This window comes from Juglans regia, chromosome 9, assembly GCF_001411555.2.
Source record: "Juglans regia cultivar Chandler chromosome 9, Walnut 2.0, whole genome shotgun sequence".
NCBI lineage: Eukaryota > Viridiplantae > Streptophyta > Magnoliopsida > Fagales > Juglandaceae > Juglans > Juglans regia.
The window spans coordinates 19546357-19570780 of NC_049909.1; the positions used below are offsets into that span (position 1 = coordinate 19546357).

Consider the following 24424-nt stretch of genomic DNA (forward strand, 5'->3'; position numbering starts at 1 on the left):
TGTATATAAACCATGTAGTTTTCCTTGCAATCAGATAGCATGAAAGCAATTTTGAGATTAAATGAATCCAAACTTTAGAAAAAGAAAAAACAAATAAAAAATTAAGCAGACGAAGCTCTATAAAGTATCAGAACATAAAATTCTGCATGATAGGCTATATATGTAGAAAGGAAGGAGGGCAGCATAGCATTAGGAATTAGGATTACCTTCCTAGAGCTCAAAGAAGAGAAGCAGAGAGGCCGCCATGCGAAGCTCGGGGGGTGCCACAGCCAACATAAAAGGACAACGATAAAAGTTCATGAGATTGTTCTATTTGACCACTAAAACCATCGTGAAACACCACAATTTCTAGTCCTTGAAACTGTCCAGTCTTCTTTCGACATGTCCATTTGAGTCATTCCAATTTTAAGGCGGCCATTTCCGATGTGGTTGGTTTGGAATATATGAGATTATTCCTCAAGTTTTATGCCGATTCGGAAAAGAGAACATTTCCCCGAATATGCGCGGTGGGTACCCTGGGCCGAGGCCGAGGCCTAGATCGACCCACACCAAATAGAACAGGCCTGGACTAGAGAAATTTGAACACTATGGGTATCTTTTAGCAGAAAACATGTTATGTTAACATATATAATTTCACAACTCATTATTATTTAGATGAGATGAGATAAAATAAATTAAAATTAAAGTTAAAAAATTAAATTAAATATTATTAAAATATATTTTTTAATATTATTTTTTATTTTTATTTTAAAATTTTAAAAAAATTAAATTATTTATTTTATTTTATATTAAAAATTAAAAAAATTATAATAATTAGATAAGATAAGATTAGATATTTTCCGAAAACAAACCAGTCCCGCCGTTTATCAAAAATTTTATCAAAACTCAACCTGCTAAAAAAAAAGGTGGGTCTATGCCCACCGCCGGGCTCTTGTACATTTGAAGGTTTTTTTTTTCACATGATTTTTTTAATAATTTTAAATATTTTAAAAGAATTATAATATTATTAAAAAACACTTTCTTAGTCGTTAAGTTAAAAAAAATACTAAAAAAAAAATTGAACGGGAGCCCCCCTTTTTCCTAAAAGAAAAGGCAAGTTACAAACTTAATTCAGAAGCACCAAACTAGCTATAACAGTATGGGATTGGTAAACAAATAATCATGACTTGAACATGAAGCTCAATTAATCAGAAGACGACTCCTAGCTAGCTATAAACAACTCGATTTCAATACAAACATCATGCAGAAAATAGGAACAAAAAATCCACAAAACCTTCACATTCCTAGCATTGAAGATCCTTGATTGCACCGCTTGTCAAGTTAAGAGTCATGGTGCAGTTCATTTCTGCGATCTTCCTCTTCTTAATAATATTCAGTAAATTCACTCTACCACTCAAGCTGGCATAGCTGTTCAGTTTCAACATCCCTGACATCATATCACTACTAAGGTTCTTGGTATCTGACAGCCTGTTGGATCTTACTTCCACTGCAACGTTCATCTTCCGGGTCTCTCTGGCCTTAACACTCCAGCGGCCTATTCGAATATCGCCAACATTCATGCCTCCATACAGCACACTCATCGTGCTGTTCTCGAAATTAAACCGGCCGAAATTCGTGTTCTTGATAGTCACCTCGGCGACCAAAGTGGCACTAAACGAAGAATTAGACGATGATGCAGTGCCGACGTTAGACAACCTAAGATTTTTCACTGCGACCGAACTCAAATTCACGTCGGGAAATCTAAAACGTAACACGATTAAGGCAAATATCAATGTGAGGAGGCACAAGATGACTATACCAGCAAAGACATAAACGAAACACTTGCCACTTCGTTCTTTTTTAAGTGCTTTGAACGTGGCAATCTCTTCGTCGCTTCTCTGGTGCATTTTGCTGGGTGCAAAAGGAAGTGAATGATCATGCCATTTTTTACTTAATAGGAGCTAGAAAGGTTGAGCTAGGAGATGAGGTATTACTGGGAATGGCGTTGGAGGAGAATGAAGATATGCATATATATAGGTACTGTACGTAGAGGACTGGGATATTGTATGCACGTGATACAGTGTAGAATCTAACCGCGTTGAATGCGTTACTTGGCGGCCTTATTTTGGAGCAGCCACATGCAAGGCCTTCGGGTCTCTATCACGAGGTGGCCGGCTTTTTTGTCCCAAAATATGTTGAGCTAGCTGTGTTCTCTTGTAAGTTGATGTAATTTTATGTTTTGTATAATTTGATGTGATTTATTGATGTTGATGTTGATTTTATGCAATTTGATGTTTAAAATTTTTTGGATGTATTTTTAAAATTATAAAAAAGGAAAATGGAACTGATTGGATGGATTTTATAAATACACATTAGAAAAATAGATTAAAAAATTTAATGAAATCTAACAATAATAATAATAATATGTTATTATTATATAGATAATAATTAATATAATATGGTTGATTTTAAATAGATTAATCAAAATGCAAAAAGTAGTGTATTTAACCAATAACTAAACCAATGCTAGTGCTAAAGTACAACAACCTATGGAGTATGCATGTAGCTCAATATAAATTAATAAAATTAATTTTCAAAAATAATTATTAATGTTACATTTAACCTGAGGTGGCATTTGGGATTGATGACATCATGAGTTAAGTAACTGACATGGAGTCACATATATGAATATTTAGCACGTTAATTTGTAAGTATTTCTCAATATCTCCTTTTTTTTTAACTTAAAAGTGGCTATGACGTGAATAGTAATAAACAGTATATAATACTACAGTAATGAAACAGTGCAAATAGTATGAACAGTAATTAACAGTATCGAACAAATCTACCGTATGTGCTACAGTAACAAACAGTACTAGACAATAAAATAAATGATAGAGTTTTATTAAATATTTTTAAGATAGTAAAATTATATAAATAATTAAATTTTTTAATATAATTTAAATCTTATAATATTCTTAATTAATTAAAATTATTTAGATAAAATGATTTTCTATTATTATAATATTTTTAGAGTTTCTAAAATAGAAAATATTTATTTTAATGATGAAAAAATGTGAGGACAATATAGAAATAAAAAATTGTGTATTTTTTCAGTACTCCTTGAGTCATTGAGTATTGTGGTTGAATCCTACACGATTCATATATTTTGCTAAGAAAACTATTGTTAAAATATCTAAAATTTTTTAATTTTCATATTATTCATAGTATTATAATATTTTGTTATTATTATGATGCTTGTTAAAATTTATTTTTCTGTTCTTGTATATTAAATTATTAATTAATTAATTTTTTAAAAAAAAACTTATTATTTTTATACAATATATACTCTTTTTTAATATATTATTTTTAATTAGATAAATAGATAAACGCGCTTTACACGTTATATAATTGCTAGTATAACAAATAAATTCTTAAGGATCATGCTACAGCCCCCGCTGGGGGCTCCCGCTGGGAGCTCCCGCTGGGGGCTGTTGTATATATTATATGTGTTTTTTTTTAAGTTATTTTTTATATAATTTTTTTTAATATTTTTTAAAAAATAAAATAAATTTAGAACATCATTAAAAATACTTTCTTAATCAAGAAGTAAAAAAAAAAGTTATTAAAAAATACTTCCTTAATCACGAAGTAAAATAAAAAATCATAAAAAAATATTTTATATTTTACTTCGTGATTAAGTAAGTATTATTTAATAATATTATAAATTTTTTTATTTTTTAAAAATATTTAAAATTATTAAAAATATCTATATAAAAAAAAATTAAAAAAAACACATAATAAAATACACTGGAGCTCCAGCGGGAGCTCTCAGCGGGAGCCCCCAGCGGGAGTTCCAGCATTTTCCAATTCTTAAAGGTATAGAAATGGGTATGGTCAAAAAGGCCGGTCGGGCCTCCTCAACCTGGCACCGGGGGCATTGATTTCTTGGCGTGGAAGTACCCAAAAGAGTGATGTTCAAAAAAGTAGTGTGAAAGATCTATGGAGGATGCGGATCTAAAAATGGAAAATGAAGTTGTACCTATAAAAAAATAATAGATAAGGCTTTTTTTTTTCTATTTTTAAAAAATATTTAAAGATATATAAAAAATAATTTGAAGAAAAGTACATTTGAATTTTCGATTGAATTATCGGTTCTACAGCACCACCCTCTAAAACTTTATGAAGCAAGCATGAAAACGGGCAGGCCGGTAAAGCTGTAGGAAGGGAAGGATCATGTATGGACCAATAATGGGATATATAGTATTAGAATTATTGTTATTTTAAAGGTTTTTATATTGGAAAATGATAGGAATCCCGCTGGGGGATTCTCTGTTGCAATTTTTTTTTTAATTTTTTTAATATAGTGATTAAGAAAATATTGTTTAATAATATTTTAAATTTTTTTCTTTTTTAAAAAATATTTAAAAGTGTTTTTTTTAAGTCCTTTTTTTACACTTTTAAATATTTAAAAAAAAAAGAAAAAAATTCACAATATTATTAAACAACATTTTCTTAATCACTACATAAAAAAAATTAAAAAAAAAAGTAACGGGATGCCTGAACGGGATCCCCCAGCAAGATCTCTAGTATTGCCCTTTTATATTGTAATGACATAATTTGATTTAAAATATAATTTTTAAAATTTAAATCTTACAAATTAAATATTATTATTTAAATAATGTGCATAGCATACTCTACATGCCAACTTTATAATATAATAATTTATAAATACTATTAGTATGATAAGGCAATAATGAACCAAATCAATCGCCTTGAATCGTATAGTACCGTTTTTGCTTCCCAAACTTAGTGCAAAAGCTATCATGCAGGTTATATGGAATTCTCTACATAATAAATGAGCTAGGTTTCTTAATTAAGATAAGGTTTAAGAAAGAACTAATAATTGACACATGGGTCCCAAAAACAAGAAAAAGATAGCACGATGAAACCCAAGAAATCTTCTACACGTTATTATATTGTTGATATATATATATATATATATATGTATGTATATGTATACACGTACACATACGCGTTTACCTTTCAGCAATCAGCATTTTAGTGGCTTATGCCTTTACTTCTTGGCTAAGTCGTGAAATTGACTTGAACTACGATGAAGTAAGAAAATACATACACATAAAATATGTTTTATAATACTTTATGAGTAACGTTAGATCTAGTTTTAAGGTATACAAGCTCTAAGCACTTTCTTTGAAAAATAGTATAATTTATTATTAAAAAATTAACTTTTTAATATGGGTGTTAATGTCGTGTTTCGCAGGCTCGGGTAAATCCATGCCCCCGGTACAGCGATGCGAATTATTTGGAGCTCCCGATAGTGTTTCGGTGCGACTGTACGGCGGCAGCTAGGGGTGGGCAGCGGGGCCCCGCCCCCGCTGCCCCGACCCGTTTCCGCCCCGCACCCGTGCGGCGGGGTGGACCACCCCGTCTGCCAGATGCGGGGGCGGGGTCACCCGCCCCGTATCTGGCGCTCTGTCCGGGGGCGGGTGCGGGATGGGGGTGACACCCGCCCCGCATATACCCCGCCCCGCCATTACTGTTCATATATATATATATATATAAAAACCTACGCATGAAACGACGTCGTTTCAGGATTCCCTCCCTCGCTCACTCTCAGACTCTCACTTCTCTCATCTCTGTCTCTGTTGCCTCACAGTGACCCAGCTCCGCTCATCTCTCCCTCTCTCTGAGTTTCTGGCGCCGCACCCAGCTACCAGCGTCTCCTTCAACGTCGCCGTGCGCATCCGGTCCCTTTCTCTGCATCTCACCGAAGATCCGAATCCCGAACTCGAAGGTAAGAAACTCAAACCCTATCCTATTTTATTTTTTTGTGATTTATATTTTTAATGGAGATTGGAGGAAGGATGGGGTTTATCGGAGATGGAGTATGAGATTTTTGTGAATTGTGTGCTGTGGAGCTTAGATTGTGCATGTGTTTTGGTTTGAAATTTGAATGAGTCCGTGAAATGCATGTGAATTGTGTTTGTTTTCTCATTTTTGTAATTATTTCGGATTGGATTGGATTTGATTGTGTAATTAATTCGGATTGGAACACCTAAATTAATTTAGGGCTCAAATCTGAAACCCTAAATTAATTTAGGGGTTTCAATCTTTGAAACCCCTAAATTAATTTAGGGTTTTCAAATATTGGAACCCCTAAATTAATTTAGGGCTCAATGTATAAATAGGAAATTGCATGCCATTAAAATCTGGAAATTAACTTTGTGTGTGTATATATTATCCTCTAATACCCTATTCTAGACTAGTACTGCTAGATATAATTTATACAAGTATACTAAGGATTTTCTTTAAAAAAAATGAGATTCATCATTAAAAAAAAAATATTATTCTTGCAAGTTTCACATTTACTAATCAAGTTTTTTCTTTAAAAAAAAATATACAAGACTTATCTACTCTAAATATCATTTTTCAACCCATGCATAATACTACATTTTAAAAATTATTTGATGTTATATTAAGAGATGAATATTTTTTAAAAATAAATAAATAAATAAAAAGATGTCATTTCTTCGTTAATATTTTTTAATTTGTTGGATGTGGACTTTTCTACCTTACTTAAATAAAGGAAACATTCATATTTTCTTTCCTCATGTAGTGAGAGTGAGTATACTTTATTAACAACATATAATGTATTTGTTGTTAATATACTTTATTACATTTATAACCAAATGATAGTGCGATACTTTTTTTTATTCTACTTTTCTTTTATGTTCATTATATAGTTGTTATGTTTTCTATTATTTCAGATTTCTTGTTTGCTTTAGTTCATGGATATGCCAGCGGATTCGAGTGCGAGCTCTCCTTTTCAGGCCTAGGGCACCCATACCCCTATCCCTACACCTACACCTACCCCTCCTACTCATACCCCTACCCCTAGCCCTACGGCACCTTGCCCCGCCCCCAAGCCCAGCAAGAAACATGCTTCAATAGTTTGGAGTTATTTCACCAAACTAGAGGGTGGTGACTCAAGTAACTCCCAAGCCAAGTGTAACCATTGTGGCAAAATTTATGGATGCCACTATAGGAAACATGGCACCTCACAATTAAAGGTGCACTTAGAAGAGGAATGCAAAAAAAGTCTAATATTAAAATCATTACAAGATAAAAGCCAATCTAGGCTAGAAGTTGGACTTCAAAAAATGGCGGATGGGACTAGTGGGGGTGCAAGTTTGAGGGGATATACTAAGTATGATCCCGATGAGTGTAGAAGACATCTAGCTCGTATGGTCATAATGGACGAGCTACATTTTCAAATTGTAGACGGGAAAGGGTTCCAAGCGTATTCTCACTACTTTGAACCAAGGTTTAATATTCTCTCTCGCCACACGATGGCAAAGGTTGTAAAAAAGTATTTTTACATTGAAAAGGAGAAGTTGAGGGGTCAATTGGCGGATCAATTTGTTTGTCTGACCACTGACACTTGGACATCGATCCAAAATTTTAATTATATGTCTTTGACTGTGCATTTTATTGATTGCCATTGGACATTACACAAGAAAATTATAAAATTTTATAAAATCACCAATCATAAGGGTGAGACAGTTGGGAAGGCCTTGGAGGCTTCAATAAAAGAGTGGGGTTTGAGCCGAGTTGTTATAGTCACAGTCGATAATGCCTCGTCTAACGATGTTGCATTAGGACATTTGAAAACTTATCTTAGAGAGGCAAATAAGACACTTATGGGTGGTGAGTGTCTGCATGTGAGATGTGCAGCACATATTCTGAATTTGATTGTCAGTGATGGTTTGAGAGATCTTCATGACTCGATTGCTCGAGTTAGGACTGCTGTGCGATGGGTGAGATATTCTCCTTCAAGGTTGGAGAAATTCAAGGTTGCTGCGAGATCTGCGGGTCTAACATCTAAGAAAGGGTCTTTGTACTGATATGCCTACACAATGGAACTCAACATTTCTGATGTTGGAGGCGGCCCAAGAATATAGGCTGGCATTTGCATTATTGGGTGATGAAGATATCCAATATGTAAAATATTTTGATGATCACGGGGGATTGGGGAAACCCGTAGCTGATGATTGGAAAATTGTAACTATTTTTGTAGAGTTTTTGAGGCTTTTTTACGATGTCACCACAAGGCTATCTGGAACTTTGTACCTTACATCCAATGTTGTATGCCAGCAAATATGTAGGGTAAAAGAAGAAATTAGATGACATGGTCGCGGGTGGTCACATTAGGCTGCGGGAGATGGCATTGATTATGAGGTCAAAGTACGACAAGTATCGGAGAGATTTAACTAGGGCTAATATTTTGTTATATGTAGCTGTCGTCTTTAACCCGATGTATAAGTTGTATGGCATGATATTTGGATTGGGCCTTGCGTATGGGCAAATATGGGCGGAGCTTATTGCAGCAAGGGTTCGGGAAACCCTTACTAGATTATTTGATGAGTTTTCCACCCTGCGGGGTGGTAATATTGCGGCACCTACATCTACCCCCTCAGCCTCAGGCTCACAGTTTCCTGAAGTCGAGAGTGGGAAAAGGCGTAGATTGGAGTGGGGTGAGAGGTATGAGCAGACCCCCTTCCTCCGGACTTCTGTAGAGGCTCAGTCAGAGATAGACAGATACTTAGCAGCAGAGATTCTACCATTTTCACGAGATTTCGATATATTAAGTTGGTGGAAGGTGAATGCTGTGAAGTATCCCATCCTTGGAGAGAAAGCCCGCACACTTTTGGCCATCCCTGTTAGCACAGTAGCCTCAGAGTCGGCCTTTAGCACCGGAGGACGTGTATTAAATTCATTTCGGAGTTCATTAGCTCCTGCCACTGTGGAGACTTTGATTTGCACGTAGAATTAGATCAAGGGAACTCCAATTCATGTTCCGGATGTTCTTGAGTATGAAGAGGCCGACGTCGAGGAGGAGGGTGATGATCAGTCTAGATCTGGTATTTATTCTAATTTCTTATTTTCAATTATTTATTTTCATTTAATCGGTATTCATTAATTTCATTTCAAATTTAATACTTATAGTGATACATGAGACGGCGTCTACGGCTACCTCCGATGCAGTATGACTTTTGTATTGGACTCACCATTGCCATGGTTTGCATAATTTCTTCCCTAATTTTTTTTTGCATTTAAAACTTTGTTTCATTTTTATAACTTTTTAATTCTAATTTGTTTTATTTTTAACTTATTAATATTTCAGGTTTTTTGACTTATTAACTTTTATTTTTAACTTATTGATTTTCAGTCTCACAGCAATCGACATTCGACACAACTCAGTGAACTCACAACTACGGCTCCACCCCAAAATTAATTTTCTTAATTTACAATTATTGTAATGTTGCTAAAATAGTTAATTATACAATTTGTAATATTTATTTTTTTTAGAAGAGTTTGTAATAGTGTAATAGTTTATTAGTTCTCTTAATTTGTATAATTGTAAACTATTTATTGTAGCATAGTGTCTTACTGCCTTAGTGATGAATTTTACTTAATTATTTAATAGTTAAAACTTAATATCTACTTATCAAAAAAAAATTATTTATTTTCTGTTTTTAAATTTATATTTTTTTTAATCTAAATAATGGGCCCAAAGTGGCCCAAAACGAATTCTGGGCCCAAAGGGGCCCAAAAACTGATTTTGGGCCATTTAGGGCCCAGAAAAAAGTACTGTCCGGCCCAGTACCATGTGCGGGGGTGCGGACGGGTGGGGGTCCACCCCCGCACCCCGGGCAGCGGACGGGGGACCCCGCCCCCGCCCATGCGGGGGCGGGGTCCGGGGAAAAAAATCTCACCCCCGCATATGCGGGGGTGGGTGGCGGGGGAGGGGTGGCCCCGGCCCGTAGGGGGCGGGTATCACCCCTAGCGGCAGCTTGTACATCCATGACAGTGAATGAAAAATAAGTGCTATGAAAATAAAAAGAGACGACACAAGATTTACGTTATTCGGCAATATGCTTACATCCACAGGGTTTGTGGAGAGAAGTCTCCAATATAACATATATATATATATATATATATATTTACAATCACTCATGGATCCTCCTGCCTTACTGTGTAGAGAAGTTAGAGCTCTTTCTCTATGTATATTTCCATCGATTCATTCGTCCGGATGGTCTCTTTTTCGTCAGTTCAGAAGTCTCTTTTAAGGCAATCCGGGCATCCATTTTTATAGGCTTGTTTGACCCATCTACTGTACATGTTAGACTGCCTTTGGTAAATCTCCTTTGCGTGATCCTTTTGTCTTCTCTTCTGACCCTGTCACTTTTTGGCCTTAATATCTCTCTTGTCCCCCATCCCTCCTGACATGTGCAGCCCTCACGTCTCACTCATGTCCCTTCTATCCTCTCTGACATGTGCAGTCCTCTTTTTATCTTGTCTCATCTTTTGTCCTTAGTGATATCTTGATAGGTTGGATCCAATTTATGGGCCAATGTATTTTCCCCCAACAATGAGTTTCATATTTATCCACCATTTTTAAAAGGATTGCGCATGACTTACACATTCTAAAATTATAAATATTATTTTTTATATTATAGTTGTTCGATAATATATATATTTTACAGATTTGCAAATAGATTTATTAATGACAGCAAATTAATATTGTTAATAGTTCTTCTACTCATCAGCAGCCCTTCACCACATATGACCTGTTGACATGGATTTTTATTTTTTATTTTTTTCCATTAACATGCGTGTAATGTATAACTATTAAGTAGAATTTTTCTATACTTAATTAAGTATAATTTTTCTTTTAACTGTTACGGGCATCAACTCAAAACCCATATGTAGAAAATAGTCCAGTCACCGTAGACTTATTCTTAGGGTAATTAACATTTTGGACAGCCCAAGCTTGTTCTGAACTTGCCACAATCCTTCTCGGCCCAAAAAGAGGATCATTTTGAACTAAAGTAATTTATTGATAGGTTAATAAAACTAACGTTAGATATAGTAATGAGTTGTGTATTTTTTTTTTATAAAAACATGAAATTTATTATTAAAAATTTAATTTTTTTCATGTTAATTCTATATTTACTGACTTTTTTTAAAAATGAATGCTGTAAATATTATTTTTCTATTAATAATCAATATCAATATCTTTACAAAAAAAAAAAAAAGAAATGAATATCAATAAGGGAAAAACCGAACGAGGCCCAATGTAATACTCGATGAGCCGAAAACCCAATAAACTGCCTCATTGTTTATTTTAAGGGATCCGTCCCCTAGTACGAATGCAATTGGGCCCAGTCGAGTTGGATCGTGAGCTCATTTTGATCTAACTATTTGAAGCTTACATTCAAGACCACAGATTCACAAGTGCTAGCTATCATCACCAAGTCAAAACTTAAGAATTTTCTCATTTGCTTGTTCTAGAGTTGCGAGACATAGACGTTGACTCCATACCTAATATTTAAGAGAAATATTTTAATCATAAATAAATTACATGAAAATAATCTCACAAATTAATATGGCTTCACGTGATTCGTCAGATTGTAAAGTTACTTTTATTGTAAAGTAGATCTAACAGATCATATGAAATCACGTCAATTTGTGTGATTACTTTTGTGTAATTTCTTTGTAGCTATAACAGTCTCTCTCTTTTTTTTTTTTTTTATCCATAGCTTTCATTCTTATTAGAAAAGATAAATTCACATGATATCGTTTGCCGTCCAACCGTAAAATATGTTTTGTGGAGTGAATAGGCGTTATCCAAATTTAGATAAGTATTGTTCATAACTAGCTAAATATTTGGATATGCATAAGTCAATATAGAGGATTTTAGAGCCATATTATATAAATATAACTTTATATATACATATACATAGACCAATCTGGATGCTCTTAATGTTAATCGGTCCGCTTAATACATAACTAATTTGGTCATAGCCGACGATGGGCGTGGTGTTGCTGATTACAACACTATTATAAGCTGCCCAACTATCCTAGTGATCTGTGACTTACGTTTGGGTAGTGAGAATATATAAGAAGTATTGATAATGTTTGTGAATAGAAGTGAAAAAATAATAAAAAAATAATAATAGAATATTGAATAATAGTAAAAAGTATGAGAAAGTAATGAATAGTAAAAAAAGTAGATAAAAAATAATAATAAAATAAAAAATAGTAGTGAGAGTAGTGAGAGCAGTATTGTGAATTTCGTACCGTTTCGGCCACAATTTCGGCCTGTACCGGCCTCAATTTCGGCCAGTGTTTTTTTTTTCATTTTTTCTAACTACAAGTTTATTTTTTAACCTTCAATTCAGACTAGACTATTTATAATTTATATATATGTATTTATATATAATTTATTTATATATAGACTATTATTTTGGAATATAATTTTTATATATAATTTATTTATATATCGACTATCTCGAAATGTTATCCCGAAACGTTAACTCGAAACGGTATCTGTATTAAAATATTTTGTTCCAGTATCTTGACCAGTACAGTATTCAAAACATTGAGAGAGACTACTTGACGCACTCTTGGCTCAAGACTCAAATCATGGGTTTTTCTTGCATTTCCTTTTTTATTTCGTATATGCGCTCGGAAAATTGCTGTCAAAATACATGTATTCCCACGAAATTTAATTATAATAATAAGAGCAAAACCAGAAGAAGTGAACACAGGAATTAAAACTACTGCTAAAACAGCCTGAAGTTTTCACTTGCACTTCAAATATCGGAGCTCATTCGGTGAAACTAAATTGATGCCCATCGTGCAGTTCATTTCGGCGGACTTCTTCTTCTTCATCACAAACATCAATTCCACTTTCCCGCTGAGCTTGGCATGGCTTCTCAGCGTCAAGATCCCGCTACTCAACTCACTTCCAAGATTCGATGTGCTTTGCAGGGCTTTTGAATTCACATTAACACTAACACTAACTTTCTTAGTCGAAAGCATCCCAGCCTTTCCTTTAGGAATAGTAACCTCACCCACCGTCACGCCGTCGTACATGAACGCGGCAGTGGCGCTGTCATACTTGTAGGGACCGAAGTTGGTGTTCTTAACCCTAACTTGGGTTGTGAAGCTTATGTCAAAGGAGGCCGATGGTTGAGTGCTAGTGCTCACGTTCTGGAACGTCACAGCCGTGCCCAACCTCACCTTTGGGGTCTTCACTTTCAACACAGTGACGGAAAAAACAGCGATGACTATGGCCTGAAACACAACAAATATAGTAATATATATGGCCCACTTGATCCTTTTCTTCCGGCGGAGCTCATCGGAGTGCAAAATCGCCGATTCTTCGTCGTTGCTTGGCTGCTTAGTTGCTGGTGCCATTTGATACACCTGTTGGTTCGTTTTCTCTGGCTCTTTCTTTTGTTTCGAGCAGTGTATACAATACAGAGTTTCGAAAATTGTTGTGGTTAATCCTTTTACTGAATGGTGCTAGGAGATTAGAAGGTGATTGTTTGTATGGATAATTGGCTGGGGAGTGTTGGGCCATATATATAGGGTTTGGAAATTAATTTATCGGGACTCAAAGGGTGAAAGATGAGTTTAGAGTTAGCTTCCAGGAAAAGGTGAGAGAATCTAAAAACACGGATACTCACGGAGAGTTTTTCTTCTGCTACCAAACACGGCGGGTGGAATTGCTGACTTCTAGATGGTCGTTGTACTTTGTAGTGGTGTGTCTTCTCGAAGAGTGAATAATTGTGAACCAATTATACTGTGCTGCTATGCGTTTTGCTCATGAAAGACGTGTAGTCACAAGGTGGACAATTCAACCAACTTAAGATCCCCCATTCCCCTGTTGAATTTGAGTGCATAATTATTGCTCGGAAATTTATTGAAAATGTTTATTTTTTTTTTCTAATTAGTATAATATTAATAGCTAGAAATTGCATTCTAGATTTCAATTAAAAACTAATATATATTCATGAAATCGTATTTTTAAGAAACTCACAGTTAATATATAGCATGATGGAAAATTAATGTAATTGCATAATATTATTGTTATTAAAAAATAATAGTTCATAATTAAGTTAATTTATTCTCTTTTTATTGTTTTAGGTCTAAGTCTGATTTAGATAATCTGGTATTTAATTTATAATAAAAAAAATTTTATAATATAATATGTCACATTAAATCGTATTAAAAAATATTAAAACGCTCAAATCATCTTTTATTTATTTTTTTTTTATTTTATTGTCGTCGTCATGATATGACACCGAAACGAATCTATTGAGTAGCAGGGACAGGACCACCCCCGCGGGGAAATTTAAATGCTTGTAATTTTAAATAAAAATTTGTAAAAACAAAACACTTGATGTATAATGTATTATTGTATTTTTTTAATGGCTGAAACTAGTTCGGATGAACATAATCGGCCCAATATGATAATATGATCTTACTCTGTATGTGAATGTTAAGGTGATTTTAAATGATTTGAATTGATTTGTAAATAGTAGTATTTTATAAATTTCATCATTATAAAAAAGGCCAATTTTTCAAAGTTTTTATTACCAACGTTTATGAAGATGCTGGTAAAAATAGACATTATTGACGTCTCATGTTTGTGCCGATAATTATTAGCACGTATATCTTTACGACAGTAATTAAATATACATTTGTTGACAATTACATAAGTGATAGTAAAGTAGAGAGGATTTAATGTGATTTATATTACTGGTGTTTATAGATATGCCAGCAAATAGTCACTTATTGAAGTTTCATTTTTACGACTATAATTAAAATACATTTTCTAACATTTGAATGTATGAAATAAGTTTATATGAGTTTAATTTTTTTACGAAAACTTGAAAAAGTAGTAAGATTCATCAATAATTAATTTAGGATAAAATGAACTCGCTTCAACAACCAAATAAGCTAATTAGTAATTATTACTTAATTGGTTTGAGCGACATAGAGGGAAGAGGGGATCTCTCGAGCTGGGAGGCTATTCCGGTATCTGTAGTACTCGATCGAGTTTTGTATTTTAAAAAAAATTGTCATGAAATGATCTCGTTTTGTATTTATCTTCATTTTTTGACAAATCTAAATATTCAATTAGTACTAAAGATTAATCTTGAGGTTAATTGGTTAATTTTTCTCTATTTCCCATCAGCTCCGATGTTAACAAATTTTCCTGTAAATTGATCATTTTTAGGGCATTTGTTATATATTTTCTGCTTAAAATTCGAAAAACAATGCTCACAATTAGCTGGTGTGGAGAACTTGCTCTTGATCACACTGTTCTCATGATATGATTTTATTTGTTACAGAATTTAATTTTAAAACTCTCTAACAAATTGAATCCTATGATATATTTGTTGTCCGAATAACGTTCTTTTCACACAAGCATATCGAATACTCTTAAATTTGAAGTCATTAATATAACCAAAACATAATTAATCACTTCGTACATATAATAAAACACATGCAAATTATGCTAAGAAAAACACCCAAATACAAAATTATTGAACAAGCAAAAAATAAAAATAAAAAATAAAAACACACATACACACGCACACACATGAACCAAAAGTCCTTTCACCTGCAATTCAAATCCTGGATTGTCTTGGCTGATAAATTAATAGCCAAGGTACAGTTCATTTGGGCAGACCTCTTTTTCTTGATGACAAGCATCAATGTCACCTTCCCACTCAACTTTGCTTGGCTGTTCAAGGTCAAGACCCCAGCACCCAGCTCACTTCCCAGACTTCGACTGAACCTTGGCATGAGTGCATTCGAGCTCATATTCAATGTCACACTCACCTTTTCCGTCGAAAGAAAGCCAGCTTTGCCTTCGGGAATAAGGACATGCCCCACTGTTACACCCTGGAACGTGAACGTCGCATTGGTGCTCTCAAATTTGTAGGGTCCAAAGTTCCTGTTCTTAACTTTTATTTGGGCCATCATGGTCAAGTCAAAGTAAGGTATGAACTGAGTGCCGGTGACCAAATTTGGGAACGTGACAGTTCCCAACCTGACCTTAGGCGTCCTGACCCTCATTACAGTGAGTGAGAGGATCAAAGTCTGTATAATCTGAACGATAATGAATAAAACGATGCACTTTATCCTCTTCTTTCGACGAAGCTCCTTGGATTCCATCCTGCATGATTCTTCATCGCTTCTAGCTTGCTCGTTTATTGCCTGCTGGTCGATTTTCTCAGCCATTCTTGATCTCTTGGAGCTGTGAAAAGAAAATGTATTAAGTACTGTTTAAGGAGAGTTATGTACAGCCATATATTCTATGCGTACATATTAGAGCTTTCTTGAGAGATCTTTTTTCTTTTATTTCATAGGCCTCTACATAAATAGGATGGGGTCCTAATCTCCAATTGTCTAAGCCCCATTAATTTATATAAATGTATTTTCAGATATTTTTAAATATAAAAGATTTTTTAATTTTAAATATCTAATTCTTTCATCTAATTAATTATTACTTAATCATTATAAATTTTCTAAACTTTTGAACAAAAAATAAAAAATAATTTTAACTTTTTTAAATCCAAAAACAAAAATTATATTTTAAAAAGAGTTTTGTTACTCATCATTCTCACACACCATACACCTCACTTGTTTTTATTTATTTTTTTGATTTATTTTTCTAAACTAATTGAATTATTCTACTCATCATTCATACACCATGTATTTGTTAAGAGAAAAAAATAAAAAAATAAAAAATTATCTATGTTGTGTGGTGTGAGAATAATTAGTAAAATTTTTCTAGCTGAAATCATAATTTAACTATTATTTATAAATCATTTAACTATTATTCCGAAATATTCCAAATATCTAAATGGAGCCTTAAAACTGAGCTTCCTTCCAAGTTCTCTAGGCTTTCTTCAACCATTTCCATCCATTCATCATGATCGTACAACTAAACATTATCTAAATTTTATGAAAAATGATATTATGCCCTCTCAATTTGCCTCCTTAATTTGATTGCTAATATATTTTATTTTATTTTTAATTTTTTTTACTCGATGGTTAGGAAATTGACTATTAGTATATATATTTTTTATTTTTTAAAAATATTTAAATATATTTAAAAATATTTTAAAAAAATACAATTTGCACTAAGATTACACTAAATGAGCAAATTGAGAAAGTACAGTAATACTATTCCAAATAATTTATTATTAGTTATAAATTATTTATTATTTTTTTAATTAATATTCATAAATGATTTTAACTCTTTAATATCTAAACGTAGCCTTAATTTATCGGTAGGGCTCTGCCGTTCGTTCGGGGGAAAAGAATAACAAAAAAAGTGACAAATTAGAAACGAGAACGACGCACCAACTACCGGATGGCTAATGGCAAGGGGACCTATATATAAACGTAAAACACACGCAAAAAGGTCTACAGTCATTACACAGTGAGATAGGCGGCCTTTGGAAAGTACGTACGCTAGCTTTAATAATCGCCGGCAGACCTTAGGCCTTGTGTCAACTCGTTTTGCCCACAACAACAGTAGGGGTCCCCTAAAGTTTAAGGTTAGGTTTGTATATACATCAAAAAAAAAAAAAAAAAAAATTGTATAATAAGATTAGATGAGATGAAATGTGATGAAACGAAAGTTAAAAGTTAAAAAAAATATTGTTAGAATATTATTTATTATTATTTTTTAAAAAATTTAAAAAAATTAAATTGTTTATTATATTTTATATGAAAATTTGTAAAAATTATAATGATGTGATGAGATAAATCTGATACGTTTGGATTCTAAATCCATCTCAATTCATCATTACAATTTTTTAAAATTTCAACACAAAATATAATAAACAATTTAATTTTTACAAATTTTAAAATAATAATAATATTAAAAATAAATTTTAACAATATTTTATCATCTTAACTCCACTCAACTCAATTTAGTTCAACATCCAAACGTAGTCTATGAATTAAGAGTATTTCTCAATCCAAACTAAGCCTAAAAGTTAAGGTTTTAACTAAAGTTAAAATTATTAAAGATATTAATATTGGACTATCAATTCTAAAGTTAAAATAATAATATAATATTATGTATTTTAATAATATTTCTTTTTATATTTTACAAATATACTCTATATATTAATTAATAATTTAATTTTTATCTAAGATTATTGTTTTCTAACTATTTTTTATATCAACCTAATTATCGAACATAATATAACCTTATTTACAAAAAATATTTCTTGAAAAATTTGGACATAGACTTGTTTACTAATGAAAGTTTTAAAAAGAATTTAATAAAATTTTGTTGATTATTTGTGAATAAAATATAGGTTTGATGGATGAATAGGTAGCTCAAAGTTCAAACTAAATGTTTTTAGCTAGTCCAATACAAATCATTTATACAAAACTTAGTTATATTTTCGATTTTGACATTTGCCTAGTCTAATATTAGTGCTCTTATATATCAACTCTAACTTACGAAGATCAGCCTAAAGGTCTCTAGTGTCTCCACTACCTTAGGAGAGATGTCTAATGTGATCATGGTCAATTAAGTAAATATCGCACGTTCTTTTTAAAAAATAGTAAATTTTATTGTTAAAAAAATAATTTTTTATGTGAATCTTATATTCATTTAATTTTTTAAAAAATAATGTATTATATTTACATACTCTATAACTACAAATATCATTTCTATTAAATTTCTCCCTCAGGTTATTTTGTCCATTTGATAAAAGATACACAATACAATCCTACACACACTGTTCACAGACCACTAGCTTTTGAAACTGTTCAATGTGTAACATGTGTCATGTTGTTCGACAGTACATCATGTTTTACATCCAACTGATCCAATTTTCATTAGCTGAGTTAATTCAAAACTTTTTTTTTTTCTCACCATTTATAAGATGATATTATATTAATACTGAACAAAATGTTACATGAGTTGTGGAGAATGATTCTCATGCACAAATAGCAATAGAGACACAATCAGTGTGTCAAAATTGTCCATTAATGGGCTGGGTTTTCAAAGAAAAATAATTTATTCACAAAGAGATTTCAGACAAATAAACTTATAAATTTGTATCGTTTAATGTGGTATGTCAGATTATAAAATTATTTTTATTATAAAATATATATAACAGATTAGATGAAATTAACCTAATTTGTAAATTTATATTTTTGTGAAAAATTTTTATTTCTCTTTCTTTGATTGTGAACTTATTTACCTTTGCATTAAAGGAGTACTGGTAAAAATTTAATGATGTATTCTAATTATAGGTTGTCGAAGGAAATCATCTATATTTAGCTTTAAGTCTTAAAAAGATATTTAGTTTGTCGCTAGCTAGATTTTTAAAAGCCTCAAAATGTCGTTTTCTATAACTCAACACCAATAATATTCAATCCTCCATTGCTTTCGGTTGCTATGTATCTCTAAAACTGATACATATATTATATGTTGGATTTTCTAAAATCTTGAATTACTTCTATAATTCCTTTACTATATATAATGAAATATATATTATCTGACCAATAATTACTAAAATATTATACATTTTAAGAAGTTTTGATTTTAATATATAGTGAAGTAAATTAAGAGATTATATACGTATACAATGACAAATATATATTACAGTACGATTGAAAATGAAAACACAACTGGAAATAATCATGAGAAGTTCTTGATTAACTAATAGGTTTTTATTTTTATTTTTTTACTTAGTAAGGTGTGATGTATGGATGATGAATAGAATAATTTATTTAATTTAATAAGAAAATAATAAAGAAATAATATATAATATGTAGTGTAAAAGTGATAACTCTTTCGGCCTGATGATATTAATTAAGGTCCTTATGAGGGGTACTCGAATCCCGGCCCCCACATGCAACTGGGCTACATATATGCCCCCAAATTTGCCTAGAAAGTAGAAACCCCTCCCCCGGTCGGTAAAGAAAGAAAGAAAAAACCGGTCTAATCAATTCTTGATTAAAGTATTGGGCCTTTAAATTTTAATTCAAATCCTTCTTTTTTTCAACTGGAGTTGTTTTCATTGGACCCGTTGTATTCGGAATGTCGTGTACCGAAAGTATCGTTTTTCGGACATGACCAGAGGGGTCACAATCTCGAATATATCATTTAGGCCCGATTTATATGGGAAGAGAATTTTATCTCATCTTATTTTATTTTAATATTAAAATATTATAAATATAAATATTTTTTAATTTTAAATTTTAAATTTTTTTATCTAATCATTATAATTTTTTTAAATTTTTAAATAAAATATAAAAAATAATTAAACTTTTTAAAATCTCAAAATAAAAATTATATTATAATAAATTTTAAATTTATAATATTTTTATTTAAAATTTTCTCTTTCATTTTCTAAAATTTCATAAAACATCTTAACACAAATTATTTTATTACTATTTATATATCGTCTGATTTCATTTCACGTTTCTGTTGAATTACTCATGTTTTTGAAATCTGATTTTTTTTTTTTTTTAAGTTTTGAAAATTTATTTAATTAAATTAAACTGCGCTGTGAGTGTGGCCTGCGAGCGGCCAAGTCAACGATTACGGTAGTGACTTCAACGGCTTGTCCGGTCGTTGATCACGTACACTTGCAACCGACCGTTAATCACCTTTAATAATTGAATTTGCATGCACGGGATACTTTGCATTTTTGTCTGTGAGCTAAAAAGAATACCAGTAATATTGGATAATACATTTTTAGGTTATCGTGTAAACTTTGTAAAAAAAAAAAAAAAATAAGTATCAGATTTACATGAAAAATTTATATTTTAATGATGTGTTTTATTTTTTTCAAAAAGAATATGTCAGATTTACACATCTTAATTGCTCAAAAAATATATTTAACTAAATACCAAGATATAGAGGTATGTACTCATGATAATTTTATTTTCATTCTCTCAGTATATATATAAGAATAAAAGCAACCAAACATATATCAAATATGAAATATATATATATATATATATATATATATATATATATATATATATATAGATCGACCGGAGATGAAATAAAAGAAATAAGAAATTACTGATCAAAACGAACAGGCTGATCATTAAGTTTTCACTTGCACTTCAAATATCGGAGCTCATTCGGTGAAACTGAATTGATACTCATCGTGCAGTTCATTTCGGCGGACTTCTTCTTCTTCATCACAAACATCAATTCCACTTTCCCGCTGAGCTTGGCATGGCTTCTCAGCGTCAAGATCCCGCTACTCAACTCACTTCCAAGATTCGATGTGCTTTGCAGAGCTTTTGAATTCACATTAACACTAACACTAACTTTCTTAGTCGAAAGCATCCCAGCCTTTCCTTTAGGAATACTAACCTCACCCACCGTCACGCCGTCGTACATGAACGCCACAGTGGCCCTGTCATACTTGTAGGGACCGAAGTTGGTGTTCTTAACCCTAACTTGGGTTGTGAAGCTTATGTCAAAGGAAGGCGATGCAGGTTGAGTGCTAGTGCTCACGTTCTGGAACGTCACGGCCGTGCCCAACCTCACCTTAGGGGTCTTGACTTTCATCACAGTGACGGAAAAGACAGCGATGACTATGGCCTGAAACACAACAAATATAGCAATATATATGGCCAACTTGATCCTTTTCTTCCGGCGTAGCTCGTCGGGGTTCAAGGTCGCCGATTCTTCATCGCTTCTGGGGTATCCATTTGCTGGTGCCAAGGGATAGGCAGGCTGGTAATTTGTCTTCTCGGCCATTTCGCTTGATTTGCTACTTCGAAAAGTGAAAAGAAATGAACTCTTCGAATTATATATATGATCTCTTTGATCTTTTGTTTGCTTTTTCAGGATGAGTGGATGGAAGAGATGTTTGTGGTTGTGGTGGGAGAGATATGTGCTATATATATATAAAGGTTTACATGAACTAATTTTATAATGTTTGAAGGAATATGAGTACGTAATAGGGTAGAGCTTCGTGGAAAATGGGATCGGTACTCTTGACTACTGGGAAACGTTAAATTAATCTGTATATAGCAATCAAACGCGCTAGGTGGAATTTTTAGGCTTCTAGAGGCCGGATGATCATTATTACAAGTATTATCCTATATTTTACTTTCGTGACACTTGTACGCGCGTGTGTGTATATATATATATATATATACATGTATGCATGCGCACCTTTTTCAGTCTTGATATTTTTAACAAATAATGCCAGTTGGATATAAAAGTCATGACAGATGAAAATGATGGATTGAATTTTAAATTTTCTTTTTTAAAATTTTAAATTTTTATTTAATAGTTAAGAAAATAACACTAGTGAATCAATATTTTTTTATATTTTTTAAAAATATATAAAAAATGTGTGAAAGAAATATAAAATAAAATAAAAAAGCGCATTTGCACTTGTCCGTCGTTTTTCTCGATTAAATCTATCTGTTCGAGAAGCACAGTCCAATATCTAAAGAAATTTCGATTTTATCCGACGTTGAATAAACGTGATCCATATATCCTGGTTTTAGACAAGAGCATGATATCACGGTTTTTCCCTTGAAAAAAAAAATGGGGGGATTTGAGACTTGATTCATCATGTGATCGTAGAACTGATCGAGAATTTATGAGATAATAAAAACTAAAGGTACTATATATTGTTGGTAAATAATATGCAAAAGAAAATTCGAATTATAAACAGGTCTGGATAACACATTTAATAAAGTGTTAATATTATATGATTTGATTTGGATGAGAAATTTTAAAATTTAAATCTTATTATTTTAAGTTATGTGAACTATATGCTCTACATACTTGTTTGGGAATAGAATACATTTATATTAAAAAAACTTGAGCAATCATATAGTACTTAATTGCCTTGTATTACAACTATATCTTAGAAATCAATGTCATTCTATCGATCTTAAGAGATGAAATATGTAAGATAAATACGAGATATGTTTTGGCTTGGCTAACATGCCTCAGTTGTGTAGTGCTTCATTATATTTATAGTTGTACAACCGAACTCATGTCAAGAGTATTATAATAAGGAAACAAACATGAGAAAAATAGGGAAACAATCAAGTATAAGTCTGTTGAAGATTATTTTGAATTTGAAATAGTAACAGAATGGATGGAGTTGATAAGTGCACGTGCTCCTGGATTTTTTGCTGAAGATGCTGATGAAGACTCTGATAGTCTAACACCCCCCTCGAATTAATGGGGTTTTGACAGACCATTAATTTGCTCTTGAGATGCTGAAAACGTTGTGCAGTTTGCCCTTTGGTGAAAACATCTGCTATTTGATCCACTGTTGAGACATGTTGGACTTTAATATTGTTGTTGCATACTTTTTCCCGAATAAAATAATAGTCAATCTCTACATGCTTCGTTCTTGCATGAAACACTGGATTTGAAGTGAGTGAAATTGCCCTAACGTTATCGAATCATTTAACTGGTATGTGGTCTAGACCAATACCCAATTCTTTGAAAAGCATTCTAAGCCAGTAAATCTCAATTGTAGCAATTGCCATTGAACGATACTCAGCTTCGGTACTCGAACGAGAGACCACGTTCTATTTCTTAACTCCAAGAAACCAGGTTTCTTCCTAGGAAAACTCCATAGCCACGGGTAGACCTCTTATCGTCCGGGTTGCCTGCCCAATTCGAGTCACAGTAGGTATGTAATTGAAGAGGAGATGGTGTGTAGAACAGTCCATGGTTTACAATAGTGCCCTTCAAGTAGCGTAGAACTCGCTTCATAGCCTGCAAATGTGGAGTTCTTGGTTGGTGCATATACTGACATAGCTGGTTAATAGCATAGGATATATCTGGACGTGTAATTGTGCAGTATTGGAGTGCCCCAATGATTTGCCGATAAGTAGAAGGATCATATAGTAGTTCACCTTTTGTACGGGACAATTTAGTACCTGCTACAGTAGGCGATGCAAGTGGCTTGGCACCAGCCATTTTGGTTCTTTCTAAAAGATCACAAATGTAATTTGTTTGGTGTAAATGCAAACCTTCTGAGCTCTTATCAGCCTCCACACCTAAAAAATAAGACAGAGAACCAAGATCCTTAACATGAAAAATACTTTGCAGATTTCGAACAAGTTTAGTAATTTCCAAGGCATCGGATTCTGTCACCAGAATATTATCTACATATATTAATACAAAAATTCTGATATTTTCAGTATATAGAGTAAACAGAGAGTAGTCATTGACAGATTCTTGAAAACCAAGCTCAATAAGTTGCTGTGATAATCTTTGAAACCAAGCTCTTGGGGCCTATTTAAGGCCATAAAGAGACTTGTGTAACTTGCAGACATGATTTGGTTTGGTCTCATCAACAAAATCTCATGGCTGCTCCATAAATACATTTTCATCCAGAAATCCATGTAGAAATGCATTTGACATATCCAATTTTCGGATGGGCCAATGAAAATGAATTGCAATTACCAAAACTAGTCGAATAGTTGTTGGCTTAATTACTGGGGAAAAATTTTCATGGTAGTCTACACCACTCTTTTGGTCTCCTCTTAATTTTGTATACCCATTTGTTTCTGACAATGT

The 24424-nt window shown here is 32.7% G+C and overlaps 4 protein-coding genes across 4 annotated transcripts; all 4 read right to left on the minus strand.

The window, feature by feature from the left end:
* Positions 1-1069: 1069 nt before the first annotated feature.
* Positions 1070-5534, minus strand: LOC108997345 (late embryogenesis abundant protein At1g64065-like). The gene is made up of 2 exons (XM_035693872.1): positions 5454-5534; positions 1070-1940 (listed from the first exon to the last, which is right to left on the minus strand). The coding sequence occupies exons 1-2, from the start codon at positions 5532-5534 to the stop codon at positions 1284-1286; spliced, it is 738 nt and encodes a 245-aa protein (XP_035549765.1). The 3' UTR covers positions 1070-1283.
* Positions 5535-12494: 6960 nt separating this feature from the next.
* LOC108997293 lies at positions 12495-13429 on the minus strand. Its single transcript, XM_018973497.2, has one exon. The coding sequence runs from the start codon at positions 13264-13266 to the stop codon at positions 12649-12651; it is 618 nt and encodes a 205-aa protein (XP_018829042.1). The 5' UTR covers positions 13267-13429; the 3' UTR covers positions 12495-12648.
* Positions 13430-15477: 2048 nt separating this feature from the next.
* On the minus strand, positions 15478-16104 carry LOC108997308 (late embryogenesis abundant protein At1g64065-like). Its single transcript, XM_018973516.1, has one exon. The coding sequence runs from the start codon at positions 16102-16104 to the stop codon at positions 15478-15480; it is 627 nt and encodes a 208-aa protein (XP_018829061.1).
* Positions 16105-20929: 4825 nt separating this feature from the next.
* On the minus strand, positions 20930-21770 carry LOC108997294. Its single transcript, XM_018973498.2, has one exon. It carries the CDS (start codon positions 21620-21622, stop codon positions 20966-20968), a length of 657 nt encoding a protein of 218 aa, XP_018829043.1. The 5' UTR covers positions 21623-21770; the 3' UTR covers positions 20930-20965.
* Positions 21771-24424: the final 2654 nt, after the last annotated feature.